The 13,634-nt window shown below is 40.0% G+C and overlaps 2 protein-coding genes across 2 annotated transcripts; both read left to right on the top strand.

The window, feature by feature from the left end:
* Positions 1-4,604: 4,604 nt before the first annotated feature.
* On the top strand, positions 4,605-6,460 carry LOC111802335. The gene is made up of 3 exons (XM_023686661.1): positions 4,605-5,122; positions 5,889-5,971; positions 6,056-6,460. Exons 1-3 carry the CDS (start codon positions 4,636-4,638, stop codon positions 6,359-6,361), a joined length of 876 nt encoding a protein of 291 aa, XP_023542429.1. The 5' UTR covers positions 4,605-4,635; the 3' UTR covers positions 6,362-6,460.
* Positions 6,461-9,045: 2,585 nt separating this feature from the next.
* Positions 9,046-12,413, top strand: LOC111802752 (cytochrome P450 CYP749A22-like). The gene is made up of 5 exons (XM_023687239.1): positions 9,046-9,325; positions 9,987-10,210; positions 10,278-10,510; positions 11,031-11,409; positions 11,970-12,413. The coding sequence occupies exons 1-5, from the start codon at positions 9,046-9,048 to the stop codon at positions 12,411-12,413; spliced, it is 1,560 nt and encodes a 519-aa protein (XP_023543007.1).
* The last annotated feature ends 1,221 nt before the right edge of the window (positions 12,414-13,634 follow it).

The raw sequence follows: 13,634 nt of genomic DNA on the forward strand, positions 1-13,634 counted from the left end.
ATGGATAGAGGGAATTACTGTGTTTGAATTAGGGAAAATGCAAATTATTTGAGGATGGAATAATTGTGATGTGGGGATGGAACTTCAATAGATATCTAATCTTTATAAACCAATCAGCAATAATTTTATATCCATAGAGAAAAAAAACTTAGAATTACATAATAAATAATTGCATTTTGAAAACACAAGATTTATTTTTAAAACACATCGAGAATAAATATATTACAAGAGCCCACGTTAATGGGAGAGGAGAATGACACATTGCTTGTAAGGATGTAGAAATCTCTTCTTAACGGACGCGTTTTAGAATCATGAGGCTGATGTCTATATGTAACGAGCCAAAACGGGTAATATTTGCTAGTGGTGAGCTTGAGCTATTACAAAGGGGGGTGGATTGTGTTAGCGAGGACGCTCGGCCTCCAAGGGGGGTGGATTGTGAGATCCCATATCGGTTGGACATGGGAGAACGTTGGACCTCCAAGAATGGTGGATTGTGAGATCCCACGTCGGTTGGAAAGGGGAAGGAAACATTCATTATAAAAGTGTGGAAACTTCCCACGTCGGTTGGAAAGGGGAAGGAAACATTCCTTATAAAAGTGTGGAAACCTCTACCTAACAAATGCGTTTTGACTGACGACGATATATAATGGGTCCAGGCGGACAATATTTGCTAGTGGTGGGCTTGGGCTATTACAAATGGTATCAGAGTCACATACGGGACGCTAGGCCTCAAAGGGGGGTGGATTGTGAGATCCCATATCGGTTGGAGAGGGGAGGACGCTAGACCTCCAAGGGGGGTGGATTGTGAGATCCTATGTCGGTTGGAAATGGAAAGAAATCATTCCTTATAAGAGTGTGGAAACCTCTCCCTAATAGACGCGTTTTAAAATCGTGAGACTGACGATGATATGTAATGGGCCAAAGCAGACAATATTTACTAGTGGTAAGTTTTGGCTATTACAAAGGGTATCAGAGTCAGATACGGGGCGGTATGCCATCGTGGACGCTCGACCCCTAAGGGAGGTTGATTGTGAGATCCCATATCGGTTGAAGAGGGGAGGACGCTGGACCTCCAAGGGGATGTGGATTGTGAGATCTCACGTCGGTTGAAAATGGAAAGAAATCATTTCTTATAAGGGTATGGAAACCTCTCCCTAACGACGCGTTTTAAAACCGTGAGCTGACATCGACAGAATAACTCATGAACCAACCGAACCCATAAAGTTTTTATTTATTTAAAGTTGACTCAAACCATATGATTGAGATTGAACACGGGTCATAGTAAACCATCAACCTCTTACCCTTGATCGTAATTTTTCTATATAACTTGATCAAAAAGACAATAAGATTCGATCTGCACCTCAAAACTCGAAGGCGGAAAAGAAACTTTGAAGAAAGAGAGTTGACAATAACAATCATTCGATCGTTAGCAACGACGTATTAGAAAAATGTAGAAACTTGAGTCACCCATCAAAGTTTGAACAAAAATTGATAAATCATTAAGAAACATTGGTCCATACTATGAAAGGAAAGGTGGTAGTAGTTTTCATCTTGTGATGAAGTATCATGAAAGGGGAGTTTTTGAAGGTTCCCCATCAAATGAAAACTACTCATCATGAAGCAAACTCCCAAACAATCACCTAAATGAAATAAAAAAAAAAAGACTTATGTTTATATAAAGATATGTTCTATCGAAATGAAATGAAGTTTGGATGGGAGCGGCAAAGGGCATGAACGGTATTTTTGAAACATTTCGATTTCACAACTCAAAATTTCGATTGGTTGGGTTGGTAATCCAAATAACCCGAAATTGTTTAACAACTCAATCCAACCTAACTCTCTATTTTCGAGTTGGGTTGTCGAGTTGTTCGTAAGGGTGAGGAGCTGCGTGTAACAGTTCAAACCTACTGCTAGTAGATGTTGTCTATTTTTTCCTGTTACGTATCATCATCAGCCTCACGGTTTTAAAGCACATCTACTAGGGAGAGATTTCCACACCCTTATGAGTAATGTTTCGTTCTCCTGTCCAACCGTTGTGGGATCTCACAATCCACCTCCCATGAGAGCCCAGCGTCCTCGCTGGTCACAATCCATCTCCCATGAGAGCCCAGTGTCCTCGTTGGCATACTTTCTAGCTCTGATACTACTTGTAACAGCCCAAGTCCATTACTAGCAGATATTATCCGCTTTGGCCTATTACGTATCACTATCAGCCTCGTGGTTTTAAAACATGTCTACTAGGGAGAGATTTTCACACCCTTATGAGGAAAGAATGTTTTGTTTTTCTCTCCAATCGATGTGGGATCTCGCATTGTGTCTGCATAGCGAGGGCAAGGAATTTGGGCAAGGGTGAGGGCGAATGCAAGGGGTAAGACCTAACTTTTTTCCACTAATGAGTTTTCGAGTTCGATGCACACTCTACTTCTAAGTCCAGAATAGTTCAACTTCGTTCGAATTGAACGAATCAAATCGAACGCTACTTACCCATTTCTAAATCCATGTTGATTCAACAAACAACATAAACCAAACCCAAATTCAAAGCTTTCTCAAACCCATAACATGGTGAAAAAAAGGTATGATTCAAAAGTGTTCATAGTCCCACCACATCCAACAGTTTCCTCCCAAACCCAAACTCCTCGAACAATGTTGGACAGATTGATGTCCTGTTCTAACCACGTTTTGTTGCTTTCTTTCATTCTCCACCATGCATTTATAAGACCACCTTCCATGGCCATGAATTCCCCATCACCCAATCCTTTTCTTCTTCCCCATCTAATAACCCTTCAAATTTAAGCTAGATTTGATGGTACATCAAGCCTTTCTTTCTTCATTGCACCTATAAGGAAGGTCCAATGGGCACAGTTCTTTGTGTCTTGTGGGGCGACAGTGTGTAGGACATCAACCAAAACTTGTCACCCAAGCTCTTGACATCCACAGATAAGCAACATCCCATCAACCCAAAAACTCTTCTCCAATTAGGGTTTATGAGCTGTTGAATTAGATAATCTAATCTAAACAATCTGGACTATCCAACTCAAACGATAAAAAGTTGGGTACGGTTAGGATTGGGTTGAGTTTTGAAGAATCAAAAATTCCGTTAAGTTGTTGGTCGGGTCAACCCAATAGACCAGAAATTCTGGGTTCGTCCAAAATTTTCCTTCAATCCAACTCGACTCGACCTGTTTGCATCCCTGCTTCTAGGGTTGTTTCGATGATTAAAACCATTTGACGTTTGTAATAGATCTATTGTGACTTTGGATGTTTGATATTTAAGTTTCACAAGATTTTAATTATGAAGTGCGTGTTTTAAAAATAATTAAGAATAAAAAATTGAACAACTCGATGATCTAACTCAGCTCGAAAAATAAAGATTTGTGTTGAGTTAGATTGTGAACTATATTCCGTTCATTCTAGTAGCCAGTGCTAAAATACCCACAAATTCCACTTTAAAAAATTTTAATTTTTTTTTTTTTAAAAAAAGGACAACTTTATTGATGGGTAATGTAAGAGCCGTTGATTCTTACCCAAAAATGTTATTTTTTTTCTATCTATTTTTGGTTCATCGTAAAATCAATAACACATTTGAATTAATAATTCTCACCCACACCTTGCTTTCATCCAAATTACGTCAACTCATTAATCATATTTTCTTTTTCTTTTTTTAATAAAAAAAAAAGAACATGTTTTTTTTTCTTGTTTTTATGTTTGTTCATGCACATTCAAACTAAATTTATTAATAATGAATTTGAGAAGATTATAGGATTAGTAAAATAAATGAAACTTTGGTGATGATCAACGACGTGATTGAAATGTAAGCTCACCAGTAGTAGATATTGTCATTTTTGGGTTTTCCCTTGGCTTTCTCTCAAGATTTTAAAACGCGTTTGCCAAGGAAAAATTTCTCATTATAAATATTGTTTCGTTCTCCTCTCCAACCAACATGGGATCTCACATGAAACGACAAGTATCTGACGCTACGTGTAACAAATAAATGGATACGAGAAAGGAACTCAAGCAACGCAAACAAAAAACTAGAAGAAGGGGATGGATTGAGCCCAGCCAAGAGTTGAGGGCTCAATGCGATTGCTATTTTTGTACGAGGGAAGTCGAACCAAGCTCGAGTTCTATAGCCGAGTAGGTCAAGTGTTGTTACACCTTTAGTATGTGTCATTCGAGAACTTGTAAACTCGTGGTAGGGTTTGGCCCATCGCGTAACCATTTGGATCACCACAATCCCTTCAATAAAATAACCCGACAATCCGATTGGGTGACGAACTTTATTCGGGTCGTTTAGGTCACTAACCCAACTCTCGATTTTTAATGTAAATTCCCGGACCATTTCAAGATCGTTCGGTTAAATGAATATTTGTGCAACTTAATCATAATTCAATTAAGCTTTTAATCAACTCCAAATTAAGTAATATCACAATCATAACTCATCACTTGCTTCTTAATTACACTAAGAAAAGTTCTAATAATTTAATCCAAATGACAGCTTGCTCTCTCTTTTCTAAAATCTCCAATAATTTTAATTTTATTTTCCCTGAAAATTAAAGAATTAATTGTAATTAAAATGTCAAATTATGAGAGGCTGAAGAACACAGCTGGCTATGGCAGAAGAGTATCAAATTGAAGATGGTGGTGGTGGCCTACTGTTTCATGACCAGCACGTTCGTTAATAACTCCCCACATTCCCAAAAGCAAGAACAAAAGAGCTTCAAAATAAAAACCAAACCGAACCAAACCAAACAGCAAACAAGTCCCCACATTCTTCTTCTGTTCTTCCTTCTTACAGGTGTTTTTGAAGCTGACCCATCTTCTGAAATGGGGAAAACCGGCGGAAAGCTGCCGAGTTTTTGCCTGAACCGGATCCGGTCTCATGTTCGTGTGCCAATTCAGTCCAAACCGGACTCTGTTTCTGTGAAAACAGGGGAGAGGAAGGGCGGGGAGTTTGATGAGAGTAATGGCGGAGGTAAGCCGGCGTTGGGAATTGGAAGGAAGATAATGATTGTGGTTGATTCCACCATTGAAGCTGAAGGAGCTCTTCAATGGGCGCTCTCAAATACGGTTCAGAATCAAGATATGATTGTTCTTCTCCATCTCACCAAACCTTCAAAAAAAGGTCCAAATTTTCCACCAAACCCTTAAAACTTTGGTTATTTCGTCCGATAATCATTTGATTTTTTCAGTTTTCGGTAACGATTCTGTTGTGGATTCTTGGGAGGAAGTCCCACGTTGGCTAATTAAAGGAATGGTCGTAAGAAATACATCTCTATTGGTACGAGACTTTTTGAAAAATCAAGTCATGAGAGCTTATGCTCAAAGTGGACAATATCACATCATTGTGGGGATTCGTGGTTCCTAACATGATATCAGAGTCATGCCCTCAAGCTATGATTAAGGGGAGGTTGTTCGAGGGCTCCATAGACCTCAGGGGAGGTTCTATGGAGGGGGAGGCTGTTTGAGGGCTCCATAGGCCTCAGGAGAGGTTCTATAAAGGGGAGGCTGCTCGAGGGCTCCATAAGCTTCAGGGGGAGGTTCTATAGAGGGGAGTCTGTTCGAGGGCCTCATAAACCTTAGGGGAGGTTCTATGGAGGGGAGGCTGTTCGAGGGTCTCATAGGCCGTAGGGGAGGTTCTATAGAGAAGAGGTTGTTTGAGGACTCCATAGGCTTCAGGGGAGGTTCGATAGTGTACTTTGTTCGAGGGGAGGATTGTTGAGGATTATTAGGAAGGAATCCCACGTTGGCTAATTAATTTAAGGAAATGAGTTTATAAGTAAGGAACACACCTCTATTGGGCAGGAAGCAAAACTGAGACTTTATGCTCAAAGTAGACAATATCATACAATTGTAGAGATTCGTGGTTCTTAATAGATTCTTTGTTGCAGGAGAAGGATCTAAGGAGACAGCACCAAGAACGTATGAACTAGTTCATTCGATGAGAAATCTATGTCAATTGAAGCGACCGGAGGTAAAAAAAGAACAAAATTTGAGCAAATGGGGTGGAATTAAACAGGATTTAAGAGATGGGTTTTGAAAAACTTTGTATTTTTAGGTGGAAATTGAAGTAGCAGTGGTGGAAGGGAAGGAGAAAGGGCCAGTGATTGTGGAAGAAGCAAGAAAGCAAGGGGCATCGTTGCTGGTTTTGGGGCAGAAGAAGAAACGGCCGACGACATGGCGGCTCCTGATGGTCTGGGCCGGCCACCGATGGGGTGGCGGTGGAGACGGCGGCGGCGGCACGGTGGAGTATTGTATTCAGAATGCGAGCTGCATGGCGATTGCAGTGAGAAGGAAGAGCAAGAAATTGGGCGGTTATTTGATCACAACAAAACGCCAAAAGGATTTCTGGCTTTTGGCTTGAAAATCTCTTGTGAAATGTAATGTAAATAATGTAACGACACGTGTCTCTCGTGGATTGGTTGGGGAATTGTTTATGAATGGCTTGACCAAACTTTGACTATTTTGATTTTTCTATTTTCCCTTAAATATATTTTTTAGAAATTTGAGTAAATTTTATTAAGTTTTAAAATTTTAGTGGATGAAATTTAATTTTCTTGTTTTATTTGGGGCGGTTAAATGATAAAAGTCCAACGTTAGCCGGAATCATCATAGATTTATAAACAAACAATATTCTCTCCATGGTTACTCAATTTGTATGAGACCTTTTGGGAAAGCAAAACCATGGGAGCTTATACTCAGAGTATCAATATCATATTATTGTGAAGACTCATGTTCGTCTAATAGCAAAGCAATATCATGATAGATGCATTTAAAAATCATGAGGCTGACAATGATATGTAACATACAAAAGCAGACAACATAGTCTTAAGTTTTAAGATGAGATACACAACAAGTCAAAACAAACAATATTTGGTAACAATGGACAAACAACATCTACTAACAATGGGCATGACCCATAACAAGTAAAAACAGGACAAACAACATCTACTAACCGTAGGCATAACCCATAACAGGTCAAAACAGGACAAACAACATTTACTAACGGTGGGCATGACCCATAATAAATCAAAACAGGACAAACAACATCTACTAACAGTGGGCCGTCAAAACAAACAACAGAAATTAACACGGCCATTCATAATTATTTAAGTATTTGGAGAATTCTAGAAAGTTGGTTCATATATTTATTTATTGCGCAGGTCTCTGAAGTACCCAGAGGGGTTCTCCTCAAACTTACCCCTCTCGATCATCTGCCCCCGTCTTCCCGGAGCCTTCATCATCTTTGGGTCGCCCATGGGTTCAGCTCCGGCGGACAACACGCTCGCCACGCACCCAATGAAAGTGGCGAACCCCACCACCGCCCCGACTATCTTCGCTGCCTTTGATCCTCCGTTCTCCGGTTCGCCGCTCATTTCGGTTTCTATTACAACTTAATTAGTAGAGATGGGGTTTAAATAGACCGGTCGGTGTCGTTGAAGCTGTGGATATTGGGGACGTGGCGAGATGTTATTGGACGTTTACATGGGGAGTGATGAAGCAGTGTGACGGAATCAATGGTGACGCTTCGTGAGAAGTTGAAAAGGTGATGGAGAAAAAATAGGTTCTGAATTCGACCAATTATGTGGAAAAGCAGTAGGAGCTTTTTTTTTTCTTTTATTATTCGTTTATTCTTTTTATATTTTTAATTATTAAATATTAGAAAATGGTTTGTCATTTCCAATATTATATACTATTTTGTTTCATTTTTCCACACCATATTTTTTAATTAAATATATTTGGTGAAGTGGAAAATGAAATGGGGGTGGTTTTGTCATTTCCAATATTATATACTATTTTAATTTATTTTTCCACACTATATTTTCCAATTAAATATTTATCCACCGTACACATTCCCGACCCAACTCACCGTACAAATTGAAATTTTTTAAGCATGATTTGCAAAAGAAGATTATATATAGGTCCAACGTCACTCTCTAACAGATGTGGGATCTCACAATTTACTCCCATCGGGCCCAGCGTCCTTACAATCCAGTCCCCTTGGGAGCTTATGTCCATCTCCAACCACCGTGAAATCTCACAATGCACCCACTGTGAAATCTCACAATTCACCCACGTTAGGGTCCAATATCCTCGCACTGTATATAGGTCCAACGTCACTCTCTAATAGATGTGGGATCTCACAATTCACTCTCATCGGGCCCCAGCGTCCTCACAATTCAGTCCCCTTGGGAGCCTATGTCCATCTCCAACCACGGTGGAATCTCACAATTCACCCACGGTAGAATAAAATAAATACATATGTCCAAAATTGTATCACTCCAATTTCTTTTTTCAATATTAAACGTATAAATTTCATAAATATAATAATAAAAACCCCAAAAGAAAAAAAATAAAAGGAAATTATGGGATCATCACATTGAAATCTCAGCCTTCCAAATTTCTAATAAAGATTAATAAAACAAAAGATTAATTATAAAAAAAAAGTGATGATTTCAATGAAGTATGTGAACCAGATCGATAAGGTGTTCGTGGATTGAGTTGGGTCGGGTTTAAATATTTTTTTAGACTCAATTGACTTGTTCCGGTCGTAATATTTTCAACTCAAACAACAGTTACTAAATAATGAATCCCACCTAACTCAACTATAAAAATTTTATAGGTGGGTTGCTCAGGTTATTTAGGGTATATGAGAACTCACGGCTCAATCTAATCCATGAAATTTTCATTTATTTGAACTCAACCCAATGTAAATAAGCTCGTAATCCAACCTAAGCTTTTGTGATTGTGCAACAATCACTCCAAACACTGAGTCAAGCCAACTTGGATTTGGACTGCCTACGGCCGAACAACATATGCTCAAATCTCTAGCCCTGTTTTGAGAAGGATTTAGAAAACGGGGGCAAAGAAATTTTTCGAAAGAGAATTTTAAAGCTTGGTTGAAAGAATGATTGAAAGTAACGTTATATAACTATAAGCAAAAGACAATACACCGGCTTAAATATTTCCGAAAAAGAAGTATAAATAGTGATGGCAAAGGCTATGGATTGACACAAGCAATGAACTAAAAAAAGGAGAGAGAGATCAATGGAGAGTGTGAGCGGATACATTATTCCAAGCTTTGTACTTGGGTGCGTTGTTTGTGGCGGCATCATCAAGGTGGTGGCGAAATTATGGTGGAAACCCATGAGGATCCAAAGGATGATGAGAGCGCAAGGGATTGAAGGCCCTTCTTACAACTTCATCCAGGGCAACATGGCAGAAATGTACGCCAAAAGGATGCACGCCATGGCCACGCCCATGGACCTCTCCCATAATATTCTCCCTAGAGTTCTACCCTACGTATACTCCTGGCTCAATCGTTACGGTACCAAACTCATACTATGTCGTTTCTCAATTTTGTTGAACATAACTTTCTGTAGCAAACACTCGCAATCAAAAGAGATTACAAGACACTTTGTAGAAACTCTACGGCCCAGGTCGACCGTTAGTAAATATTGTCCTCTTTGAGCTTCCTCTCAAAGTTTTAAAATGTTAGGTAAAGATTTCCACACTCTTACAAAGGTGTTTCGTTCTCCTCCCCAACCGTTGTGGGATCTCACAATCCACCCCTTCAGAGCCCAGCGTCTTCACTGACACTCGTTTCTTTCTCCAATCGATGTAGGGCCCCTACCAAATCCAGGATCTCATAATCCACCCCCTTCGGGGCCCAGCGTCCTTGCTGGCATTTGTTCCTTTCTCCAATCGATGTGAGACCCCTACCAAATCCACTCCAAGGCCCAGCGTCTTTATTGGTACACTGGCTCGTGTCTACCCCCCTTCAGGGAAGGGCCTCTTCGCTGGCACATCGCTCGGTGTCTAACTTTGATATCCTTTATAACAGCCCGGACCCACTACTAACCGATATTATCATCTTTGAGCTTTCCCTTTCGAACTTACCCTCAAGGTTTTTAAGGGTGTTTCGTTCTTCTCCCTAGATCTTATTGGGCTAGTGATGATATTTTAATAAATTTGTGGTTATGAAACAGGCAAGACATTCCTTCAGTGGTATGGCATGGAAGCTCAGCTGATCATTACAGACCCAGAGATGATCAAGGAGGTATTCCATGATCGTCAAAAGAATTACCCAAAAGCCAAGCTGGATGATCACTTGCTCAGAATCTTTGGCAATGGGCTTGTCACGTCCGAGGGAGAACGATGGGCCAAATCAAGGAAGATAGCCAACTATGCGTTTCATGGAGACAGCCTCAAGGTGAGTTCCTGCTTTGTTGAATTCCAAAACTTTGTAAATATATGCTCATGAATTGGGGTTGGTGTAGAACATGATCCCAGCTATGATCGAGTGTGCTGCGACCATGATTGAAAGGTGGAAGCTTTTTGAAGGCAGAGAACTCGATGTGTTGAAGGAATTGAAAGTCTACACTTTGGATGTCATTTCTCATACGGCTTTTGGGAGTTCTTATGAACAAGGAAAGAATGTTTTTCAGATGTTGCAAGAGCTCTCCGACCTATCAATCCGAAACGAGTACAAAATTAGGGTACCCGTAATCAGGTATCTTGTTAAAAATCACGACCTTCCACAGTGGTATGATATTGTCCACTTTGAGCATAAGCTCTCGTGGCTTTGCTTTTGGTTTAGCCGATGTAGAACTCCTCTCCTGAGACCTATGGAGCCCTCGAATAGCCTCCCCTTAGTCGAGGCTTGACTCTTTCTCTAGAGCCCTCGAACAAAGTACACCCTTTGTTCGACACTTGAGTCACTTTTGACTCGAAGGCTCACAACTTCTTTGTTCGACATTTGAGCATTCTATTGACATGACTAAGTTAAGGGCATGACTCTGATATCATGTCAAAAATCACGACCCTCCACAATGGTATGATATTGTCTACTTTGAGCGTAAGTTCTCATGGTTTTTCTTTTGATTTCTCCAAAAGACCTTGTATCACTGGAGATGTATTCCTTACTTATAAACCAATGATACACCCTGAATTAGTCGATGTAGAACTCCTCTTCTAACATATCTTACAGTATGATACTTTCGATCTCAACATGAGTTTTGAATTACGTGCAGCAAAATTTTTAAATCGAAAGACGACGTTGAAGGGGAGAGGCTTGAAAAGAGAATGGAAGAATGGTTCATGGAAATCATAAAGAGTAGAGAAGAGAAGTTCATGAATGGTGAAGCAGAAGGGTATGGGAATGACTTTCTGGGATTGTTGGTGAAGGCTAAAAACGACCCTGAAAACTCCCTGAGGATTTCTGCTGATGTTATTGTGGCCGAATGCAAGACCTTCTACTTTGCTGGCCATGAAACCACCAACGTTTTGATAGCTTGGACTATGTTTCTGCTAGCCATGCACCAAGAATGGCAAGACGAAGCTAGAAACGAAGTGCTCGAGATCTTCGGAGCCAAGAACCCGTCAGCAGAAGGCCTTCCAAAACTAAGAACGGTAAGAATCGTTCTCAAGTTTCTAACAATTTATGATAGGAATCACGAACCTTCACAATAACATGATATTGTCTATTTTGAGCATAAGCTCCAGTGACTTTGTTTTTTGTTTCTCCGAAAGGTCTCATACCAATAAAGATAAATTTCATATTTATAAATCCATGACAACCCTATAATTAGCTGATACGAGACTCACTCCCAACCATCCTCCCCTCGAACAAAGTACACCATAGAGCCTCCCCTGAGGTCTGTGTAGCCTCGAACAGCCTTCCCTTAATCAAGACTTGACTCATTTCTCTGGAGCTCTCGAACAAAGTATACCATTTGTTCGACACTTGAGTCACTTTTGACTATACTTCAGGATTCTATTGACATGACTAAGTTAAGGACATGGCTCTGGTACCATATTAGGAATTAAGAACTTTCACAACGGTACGACAGTGTCCACTTTGGGCATATCATCACAGTGTCCAATGTAGATGTATTCCTTACTTATAAACCCATGATCTAGAACTCATTTCCAACAATCCTCAACAATATATTGGGTGTTGATTTTTACAGATGACGATGATCATCAACGAATGCCTGAGGCTATATCCACCGGCAATGACGGTGTCACGGCAGGTGGAGAAAGAGGTAAGGCTGGGGAGGCTCCGTCTTCCAGCCACGCTTCAGGTCACCGTCCCAACCATTGCGGTTCATCACGACAAAGCGTTTTGGGGAGAAGATGCACATGAATTCAAGCCAGAAAGATTTGGTGAAGGGGTGGGGAAAGCCATAGAGAGGAACTCAGCTGGGTATCTGCCATTTGGATTGGGCCCTCGAAGCTGCGTAGGAATGAGCTTTGCAATGAACGAAGCTAAGATCGCTATGTCCATGATTCTACAGAAGTACTCCTTGGCGCTCTCGCCGGCCTACGCTCACATGCCTGCTCAGTTCCTCACCATTTGCCCCCAGCAAGGGCTGCACCTCATTCTCCATTCGGTATCAGATCACAAAGCCTGACGTAGAACAACATAAAAATCACTGGAAATTAAAGATTGAATAACACGGTTTGTGAGAATACGAATCTATTGCTGAAACTATGATGAATGTGTTGGATGATGGAAGTCCCACGTCCACTAATTTAAGAAATGATCATGAGTTTATAAGTGATGAATACTAACTCCATTGGGGTGAGGCCTTTTCGGAAGCCCAAAGCAAAGACATGAGAGCTTATACTCAAAGTGGATAATATCATACCATTGTGGAGAGTCGTGTTCGTCTAACATGGTATCATCAGAGCCATGCCCTAAACTTAGTCGTGTCAATAGATTGGTAAATCCTCAAATATCGAACAAAGAACTCCAAAAGAAAATGAGCCAAGCCTCCTTGAAGGCAGTCAAAATGACTAAGACTCCAAAGGAGTCGAGCCTCGATTAAGGGGAGGCGCACTTTGTTCGAGGGGAGGTGTTGGATGATGGAAGTCCTACATCGGCTAATTTAGGGAATGGTCGTGGGTTTATAAGTGTGACGAATACTAACCCCATTGGTTGGGGTGAGGCCTTTTGGGGAAGCCTAAAACAAAGCCATGAGACCTCATGCTCAGAGTGAACAATATCCATTCTAACATAATGGAAATCAAATTTAATCCAAATCCCACTTTTTTTTGTGTTACTCCTACTTGACAAGTGTGGAAAAGATTAAGAAACCCGAGCTTTCTCTTGATTTTACAACCTCTTGCTTCCATATATTCGTTCTAGGGAGATCCTGTGTCCTATTTCAATCCATATATTCGTTCTAAAACTAGAACCCGTGTCTTATTTCAATCCATATATTTGTTCTAGAGAGGTCCCATGTCCTATTTTAATCCATATATTTGTTCTAGAGAGGTCTCGTGTCTTATTTCAATCTGTATATTCGTTCTAGGGAGGTCTCATGTCCTATTTCAATCCATATATTCATTCTAGGGAGGTTTCGTGCCTATTTCAATCATATATTGGCTCGTGAAACTTCTTGTTTATTTTAGTGGACATCTGGTTAAATAAATTTTTTTAAAAAAATTAATTTCAAATAAATTTTTAATGCATAGTTTTATTTTTTAATATAACTTTTATTTAAAAAAGAGAAATATATTAATAAATTCAATAATATTTAACGTAAATATATGTTGTACGAGCCTATCATTTTTAAATTTCTATTTTTTTTTATAAATTTACTAAAAATATCTATATATTTCTAAATAAA

The sequence above is a fragment of the Cucurbita pepo genome, chromosome LG09 (genome assembly GCF_002806865.2).
Source record: "Cucurbita pepo subsp. pepo cultivar mu-cu-16 chromosome LG09, ASM280686v2, whole genome shotgun sequence".
Classification (NCBI taxonomy): Eukaryota; Viridiplantae; Streptophyta; class Magnoliopsida; order Cucurbitales; family Cucurbitaceae; genus Cucurbita; species Cucurbita pepo.

Excerpts from the sequence above, each read along its gene's own strand:
- LOC111802335 (XM_023686661.1), top strand. The coding sequence starts at position 4,636 with ATGGTGGTGGTGGCCTACTGTTTCATGACCAGCACGTTCGTTAATAAC. Across the intron at positions 5,123-5,888 it reads CACCAAACCTTCAAAAAAAG|GAGAAGGATCTAAGGAGACA; the intron begins GTCCAAATTTTC and ends TCTTTGTTGCAG. Across the intron at positions 5,972-6,055 it reads GTCAATTGAAGCGACCGGAG|GTGGAAATTGAAGTAGCAGT; the intron begins GTAAAAAAAGAA and ends TTGTATTTTTAG.
- LOC111802752 (XM_023687239.1), top strand. The coding sequence starts at position 9,046 with ATGGAGAGTGTGAGCGGATACATTATTCCAAGCTTTGTACTTGGGTGC. Across the intron at positions 9,326-9,986 it reads CTCCTGGCTCAATCGTTACG|GCAAGACATTCCTTCAGTGG; the intron begins GTACCAAACTCA and ends GTTATGAAACAG. Across the intron at positions 10,511-11,030 it reads ATTAGGGTACCCGTAATCAG|CAAAATTTTTAAATCGAAAG; the intron begins GTATCTTGTTAA and ends AATTACGTGCAG.